This window comes from Triticum dicoccoides, chromosome 1A, assembly GCF_002162155.2.
Source record: "Triticum dicoccoides isolate Atlit2015 ecotype Zavitan chromosome 1A, WEW_v2.0, whole genome shotgun sequence".
Lineage (NCBI taxonomy): Eukaryota > Viridiplantae > Streptophyta > Magnoliopsida > Poales > Poaceae > Triticum > Triticum dicoccoides.
In genome coordinates, this window is record NC_041380.1 from 67105903 (window position 1) to 67114397 (window position 8495).

General features: G+C 48.1%; 1 protein-coding gene across 1 annotated transcript; it reads left to right on the plus strand.

Annotated features, from left to right (window-relative positions):
* Window positions 1-6774: 6774 nt before the first annotated feature.
* On the plus strand, window positions 6775-7767 carry LOC119351485 (BTB/POZ and MATH domain-containing protein 2-like). Its single transcript, XM_037618608.1, has one exon. It carries the CDS (start codon window positions 6775-6777, stop codon window positions 7765-7767), a length of 993 nt encoding a protein of 330 aa, XP_037474505.1.
* The last annotated feature ends 728 nt before the right edge of the window (window positions 7768-8495 follow it).

Genomic DNA, 8495 nt, shown 5'->3' on the forward strand with positions numbered 1-8495 from the left:
GTCAGCCGCCGGTGGCTACCAGGGGCAACTCTGGGCTGGCCTACCGGAAGTTTAGACAATCTGAGTGTGCCCTGAGAAAGAGATATGTGCAGCTCCTATCGGGATTTGTCGGCACATTCGGACGGTGTTGCTGGTCTTGTTTTAACCTGTCGAAGTGTCTTGAATTACCGAGATACCGAGTCTGATCGGAACGTCTTGGGAGGAGGTCTATTCCTTCGTTGACCGTGAGAGCTTGTCATGGGCTAAGTTGGGACTCCCCTGCAGGGATTTGAACTTTCAAAAGCCGTGCCCGCGATTATGGGCAGATGGGAATTTGTTAATGTCCGGTTGTAGATAACTTGAACCTTAATTTAATTAAAATGAATCAACTGAGTGTGTTACCGTGATGGCCTCTTCTCGGCGGAGTCCGGGAAGTGGACACGGTGTTGGAGTAATGTTTGCGCAGGTGGTTCTCTAGTTTCTCGCTCGTGCTTTGCCTTCTCTTCTCGCTCTCTTTTGCGAATAAGTTAGCCACCATACTTGCTAGTCGCTTGCTACAGCTCCACTCATATTTTACCTTGCCTTACCTATAAGCTTAAATAGTCTTGATCGCGAGGGTGCGAGATTGCTGAGTCCCTGTGGCTCACAGATTACTATTACACCAGATGCAGGGACTGATGATTCCACTCCAGAAGACGCGTATGAGCTCAAGTGGAAGTTCGACGAAGACTCTCAACGTTACTATGTTTCCTTTCCCGATGATCGGTAGTGGTGCCCAGTTGGGGGTGATTGGGACCGTGTCGCATGTTGGGTTCTTTTTTGTTTTGGCGCCGTAGTCGGGCCATGAGTGTTTGGATGATGTAATGTTATTTATGTACTTGATTGACGTGGCGAGTGTAAGCCAACTATGTTATCTCCCCTTTATTATTATTTATATTACATGGGATGTTGTGAAGATTGCCTAACTTGCGACATATGCCTTCAATGTGATTATGCCTCTAAGTCGTGCCTCGACACGTGGGAGCTATAGTCGCATCGAGGGTGTTACACATTTGGTCGTCTTCGGTGTCACCAGAATAATCCTCGTAGTTGTCCACATGTTGCTCGACGCGGGGAGGAATTTGTTGGTGCTGGTTTATGGTGGCGGCATTAGTGGCAGTAGCTGGGTGTTGTGGATGACCCATGGGCACACGCCGAGCTCGCGAAATAGCGCCGCCACCCGTGAAGTTGCGAGGATTGGCATTGTTGTTGATGGGGGGTGCAGTCCGCAACTCGTCAAGACGTGACAAGATGTCCTTTAGCTGTGTGTTTGCAACACCCTGTGCATCCTCTATGGCCTTGAGCCTTTCTTGGGTCGCAATCTGAGCACCCTCAAGTTGGGCAAGACGCTCGCTAGTGACTTTCACATCCGCGGTGAGACCCTCAAGTGTGGGCTGAAACTGTGCCATTGTTAGTGAAAGAGAAAAAAAACAATGTATAATCCCTATCAACTAACAGGATGTGGTGGACAAAATTCGCTCACACTCAAACTTAGTATCAAATTCTTACTTGTTCTTACCAATGCAACAGGTGGTGATCGACGCGTTGGTGTTGGCTTCAAACGACCGATGAAGATTGGATGGAGCGATAACCAGGAATCAGTAGTGTCGGGACCTGTACTTATTGGTAGGAAAAAGTGTAGCTTGGCAAAGGTTTCTCAACTCACAATATCAGTGACACAATTTAGTAAAAAACAATGCAAGTTGAATAATTGCTCAAACTTCTAACTAGTGTTGGCAGTCGACTAGCAAGAGATAAAACAATCTAAGCCCAGATACTGAATCAAATGAGTGGAAGCTGATGAAAATATGAATGCTCTAAATAGCTAGATATAAGTGAGGTATAAATGGCAGTATATGGAAACCTAAAGCAGAAAAAAAAATGTCCAGCGGATATCACGTAGATGAACAAAGTGAATGTTCTGGACAGTAAGAGATATTCCAAAAGATGCTAACTGGCCTTCTCTGTTTTTTTTCTTACTTTTCCTTCTCTGTTTTTTTTCCACTGTTTTTTTTCACTATCTTTTTTTTCTTACTTTTCTCTTTCTTTTTTCTTTGACCAAGCTGATTACCAACGTGTATACACACATATGAAGAGAACAGGAGAAAAGAAAACGTACAAACTCAAGTGCTACCAAAAGCTACAAGATCGTGTACTACTTGAGATCAGATATTGATGGAACGATGTGGCCAGATAACTCCAAACAGTGATCGAGTAGCAGCGCACTATGACAGACACAATGGCGTGGCCTAGCAGACACAGGTGGGCTGGTGTCTGATGTCAAGCATAGATGCAAGACGGTGTACGCGGCAGACAGGTGCAACACGCGTACGGCCGGCAAAGAAAGAAAAACTTGTCCGTGAGGGAAACGGCGGACGAGAAGGATGCGAACTTAGACTGCACGTAAGAATCGGCAAAACAGTAATAATCCGGTGCAATCTTGTTGTGTTTTTTCTGCTGAGTGGAAGGGATTTCTTTAGGGTGGACAAAAACCAGATCGATCTAGTAGATAATTTTCTCTCGGACTAATCTAGACCAGCACTAGTATTAGATGAATGCAACCAAAAATTCAACTACACAAATACTAGATGCAAAAATTGCTAAAGGCTAAAAAGATAGGTGCAGCGGATGAACTAATCTATTTTTTTGGCTTTTTGTGGGTTGTAGAACTAAAATCAATCTAATCTAATAAAACTGTATATCTCTCACCGATGAACCTGAAAACTGATACCACTTGATGTGAACTGGGGACCCGATCTTTCGATGAGAGAGGATAACTATGATTTTGGGTGGGACTTGACCCTCACGATCCGGCTATCAACCGTACAGGGAGAACCGTACACGACTGATATCCACGGCAATCGCTGAACCAACTCCATGACGTTGTCGACCGAGCCAATGGCGCGATCGACCTATCCACGAAGGATTTTTCCTGCAAGCAAATCGAAGAATATGCAAGAAAATAATAGTCAAGCAATCTCAAAATTGCGAATATGCTAGATGGAATTAATCTCATAAGATGGGGTTCTGATAAGATGTCTTGACGGTCGCACTAGCCGCTACGAGCGAAGACAAATAAAAGTAGCAGTATTGCTGAACTTCTCTAAACAAAACCCCCGTCTAACCCTAAACGTGGCTAGCTATTTATTGAAGGAGTATACGACGGAGCCGGGATGCGTAGATCTCTTGGATGGACGTAGATGCGTATCCGTTCTGGTGTTATGTTGGTGTCGCCCGCTTCTAGGCCGATGGGCCCTAGCACCAGGGATGGGCCATAGCTCCTCGTCTGTGTTGCATGTGTGTTTGCCACAAGCAAAACTCCTCCCGAAACGCATATGTGAAAACATGCCAGGATCTTGATTGCATGCACACGTGGGACCCATTGTTTGACTTGATTGCATGCATCTTCTAGGTTGCACGTAGCATACAACATGGATGGCTGGGCTGATTCCATGCATGCATCTAACTCCATGTAATCTTCTTTCGTCAACACCTTTGTGCCTGAGTACAAGCAGATTAAAACATGAAGATAGTATTGGCTTCTTCTTATAGTCAAATTATATGCACCGAGGAACAACATTACCTGGTCATTTATTTGCCGTGTAATATGTGTAAACGTTTTTATACTAGCTATGTCCGCATCATCCTGCTGGTCGCCGGCGGCGAGCTCTTGTTGGCTGCTGGTGCTCCGGCGGCATCGGAGCTCGAGGCAAGCTCGAGGACGAGAAGAAGGAGATCTCCAGGGACGGGCGTTCATGGCGGTGGTGGCCTCCTGCTGGTCCGGCGGCTGGGCTGCAGGCGCAGGTGCTCGAGGAGCTCCTCTCCTCGAGCGCTCGGGCGACGGGGACGAGGTGCAGGGAAAGGCGGGGTCACGGCCCAGCACTACAGAGGGAGGCGCGCCATGGGGTCGGGTGCGGTGGTGGCGAGAGCGAGGCGGGGGTTTTGAGCGGGTCTGGGGTCTGTCGAGGAGAGGGAGATGGGATCGGGCAGAGGCAGCACTCTCCTCTCCCTGGCGATGCGTGAGTGGCGGCGCGAGGGAGGAGAACGAGGGAAGAGAGTGGGGATTGAGAGAAAGGCCCCTGGCGCTAGGTTAAGGAGGAAGGTGGGCCGGTCTAGCAGGCCTAAGCCCAAAAAGGCCTATGGGAACAGGAGACAGTTGGGCCAGCCTGGTGGGAGATTCTAAGAGGCCTGCAGTGCAGGCTGCCTCTCACTCTCTCTAATAATCTATTTCCTTTAACAGAAAAAGCAAAGAGAGAAGAGAAAAGAAGAAGGGGGGGGGGGGTTAGGGAAAGAATTGCGCATGAGGGATATTTTTCCCGAACTCACAAAAATATGCTCGTTCTGAGAAAAATAGAAAAGAAAAACCAGATCGAACAAAAGATTTCAAACTCATTTGAATTTAATTCAAATGGGTTTGAACTAGGACGCGGTTTTAGGAGTGACCAAAAATGTTGAAATTTTTGATGGAGCTCCGGAAAATGACGAAAGGATATATGGCAAAGTTAGAGGCCAAGAGTTGTGATAACAAAGGCATTGGGATTTTGCAAGTGTGTTATGGTGGACTTCAAATTAAAGAAATATTTAATATAGCTCCCTAATATTGGGAGGATATGTTATAAAGAGAATCACCACGTGAATTCCCTCGGTTTAAATGGACCGAAGATCCATACGATTTATTCAGTTGATTTAAGAAAAAAATGACATGATGGCATGATGACATGATACAATGCACATGATGCAATGTTGAATGCAAAGAACCAAACAAATCACACGACGAAACCCGGAAACCCTGAAAGGCATCTGAATCTCCGGTCTTGGGGCGTCACACCTCTCACCTATATATATGAGGAGGGGGCGCCTAGAACACACCAGACAATTTCCTAGCCGTGTGCGGCGCCCTCCTCCACAGTTTACACCCTTGGTCACATCTTCGTGGTGCTTAGGCGAAGCCCTGTGATCACTTCACCATCACAGTCACCACACCGTCGTGCTGACGGAACTCATCTACTACATCGACGTCTTGCTGGATTAAGAAGGCGAGGAGCGTCACTAAGCTGAACGTGTGCAGAACTCGGAGGTGTCGTGCGTTCGGTACTTGATCGGTCAGAGATAGAAGAAATTTGACTACATCAACCGCGTTGTCAAACGCTTCCGCTTACGGTCTACGAGGGTATGGAGACACACTCTCCCTCTCATTGTTATGTATCTCCTAGATAGATCTTGCGTGAGCGTATGAATTTTTTTGAAATTGCATGCTACGTTTCCCAACAATGATCTCCATCTGACGGGCGAATTCTTCATCCGTTAGAGCCACCTCCGAGAGTAGACATGGCCACTGATGTGATTGGTCCTTCTCGTCGCCGGAGGAGAGGACTATCTCCTCCTTGCCGGAGGAGCCCACCACCTTGGATGCGGATGGTCCAGGTGAGCGATGGCGGTGACGCCACAATCCGCCTAACGACGAATTTCCACCAGTGTCGCCTGCCGGCGCGGAGAACCAGGACTTCGGCATCGCCACTGGGCTCGGGAAGGTGGAAGGGCTCGACAAGGGTGCGGATCTAGATGATGCCGGAGCGCGGCTTAAATAGTCGCGACCAGGGCAGGCGGAGCGCGGCTTAAATAGTCACGGCCAGGGCAAGCTAGAAAAAAGTTTGCTGCGGTCATGTCTATGAAGTGGGGTCATTTTCAATAAATAGATAGTGTTTAATGCAAAATTAGTGAAGAAATTTTTAATTTCATTGGGTTCAATTGACCCCAATGCCAACAACGAAGCTTCGTCCCTAGCGGAGGGCAGTCAGCCCGCTTTAATGCGGCGCAGTAGTTGGAGTTGGTTTCTCGGAACACGTAGTCTGCATTGAAGCGACGGCGACACCCAAGAGGTCGCGTCTGTCTGTGTCGTCCTTCCGTCCGGTCAAATCACGACATCAATGCCGGCCGCTGCAAGCTCTGAGCCGACATGAATACGGCGTGACAAGCGACGCGAGGCGTGCGATGGAAAACGCGGGATAGACGGCTAGGGGCTTTGGTGGGCCAAGGCGGTCAGAAACGAGCGTGGGATCGGTTCAGACTCCGGCAAAGCCCTCCTCCCCCTCCCCCTATCACGGGTTTGCCAACAACATGAATCTCAGGAAAACTGATCGGTGTGAGATCATGTAACGTTACCGCGCAAACTCAGAATCCATCGATCCATCCAGTTCCCTTGCGTCGTTCCTGAATCAAACGATCCCAAAATCCGTCGTGGCTACCAAAAGTGCTTTTGGATACGTGCGTTTGATCCGATGGCCAAAACAGCGTTCGGTCGGAAGTCCCAAAAAATCTGAGCCGAAAATAAATAAATCCATACACGTTGTGGATGCTAACCTGAGCTTGAGTTTTTTTTTTCTTTTTGAGAATCATCATAACCTGAGTTTGAGTTGGTATACGATGTACCACGTGTTCCTGTCCGTGTAAGACTTTGCCTTACCTTATACTCCCTCCGTTCTTAGTTTTAGATACATCCATATCTGCGACAAGTAATTCGAAACGGAGGGAGTAGTATTTGATGACACTTCCCGGAAACAAAAGGTATTTGATGACACGTCAAGTTCGAGTCGGCTCTCTGGTTATTGGGTCTGTGCTATATATTATATACACCCATATAGACGTGATACTGTAAGACCCAGAGATTGATCAAGCTCATCAAAAAAATAAAGAAGGGACAAAAAAGGCACGATACGAATCGTCTCCTCGATGGATCGATCCGATGAGATCATGTCGATGTCGGCGCTTGTGTCATCCCTCCGCGCTGCCGGCCGACACCACCTCTCCGCCGGCACCTTCATCGTGAGGCCGGTGACGGGCTCCTACCTGTATAGGATCGAGCAGTTCAAGCAAATCAAGAAGATGCTTGGAAACGGCGCGAAGATCGAATCAGACACGTTCCGAGTCGGTGGCCACGACTGGCGTATCAGGTGCTACCCGAACGGCAAAGAGGGATACGAGGGCTTCATCAGCCTATACCTCGAGCACGCCAGCCTTGACCGCACCGGTGACGCCACAGCGGATTTCCGCATGAGCATCCTTGACCACACCGGGAAGCCATTGTGGACCGAAGGTCATGCCCAATTGTCGGAAGAAATCGATGATGAGAGCGAAGGTGATGCTCAAACCTTCTCGATCGGCAAACGTACCAGGTGGGGCTGGAGTGATTTCATGAAGGTTGATGACCTGGACGACAAGGAGCACCTCAAGGACGGATCTCTGATAATCGTTTGTGACATCACCGTCCTTGACATGCGCACCATCGAGTACCGTGACGGGATGGCATCCACGACTACAATGGAGGTCCCCTCAGAGTCCAAAGAGGAGGCTGACCCTGACATGGAGATAGAGGTCGGCGGGGTGACCTTCCCGGCGAACAGGTCGATGCTCACTGCCCGGTCTCCTGTCTTCAAGGAGGAATTGGTGCCAACAAAGATACACATCGACGGAATTGACGCCGACGTGTTCAAGGCCCTGCTCCACTTCATCTACACGGACAGGCTGCCGCAAGAGATGGAGGAGCAAGAGACGCTTGCCAAGATAGTGAAGCCGCTGCTCGTGGCGGCGGACAGGTACAAGCTGGAGAAGATGAAGCAGGTCTGCGAGGAGGCGTTGTGCGGGCAAATTAGTATGGAATCCGTGACCGCCACACTGGCGTTCGCGGAGCAGCATTGTTGCAGCATGCTGAAGGAGGCTTGCACGCAATTTCTCGCTGACTTCTCATTCTAATCCAATCTAGAAGCGACCAACCCGTTTGACGGTGCAACTTGTCATGAAGCACTACATCTCCTTCGCTTGCTCTTATATAGTCTCAGTTTAAGTCGTAATGTTTGAGAACATATGTTTTGCGTGAACCTGGTTTGCTTAGTTGCTCGTCTGCTCGTTCCACCAATGCCTTTTACTACCGTGCCAATTGCCCCTTAAAAATATATTTATCTGGTGTTAATTTGAATGTTGAGATACAAAAAATAAAACAATAATTCTGTGATAATTACCTTTCAGAAATATTTATTATCTGGTAAGTAGAAGCACGCTGCCACATGTTCTCACGGTGGCCAGAGGCAGGAAGCACGTCGTCCATGGCAACGACTAGACGAGCTCATCAATGGCAAGCACTAGAAGTGCCGCTGCCTTATAGCTTGGGTAGATCTCCAAGTGAGGTTTTGTGGGTTAAATTTGGTAGGAGCACCATCTTCATAAAAAAAATTGAAGACTTTCGGTCTATTCATCACCTGTCACGACAATATAAAAAAATCGTAAAAAATGTCAATATAAAAAACACCTAAGTAACAAAATTACATCTAGATCCATAGATCACCTAGCGACGACAACAAATACTGAAGTGAGCCGAAGGCATGCCGCCATCATCGTCCCTCCTTCATTAAAATCGAGCAAAACTTGTAGTAGACAGAACCAGTGTAGCAGAACAACAACCGTGTCGATGAGAAGAAGTGTAA

Excerpts from the sequence above, each read along its gene's own strand:
- LOC119351485 (XM_037618608.1), top strand. The coding sequence starts at position 6,775 with ATGTCGGCGCTTGTGTCATCCCTCCGCGCTGCCGGCCGACACCACCTC.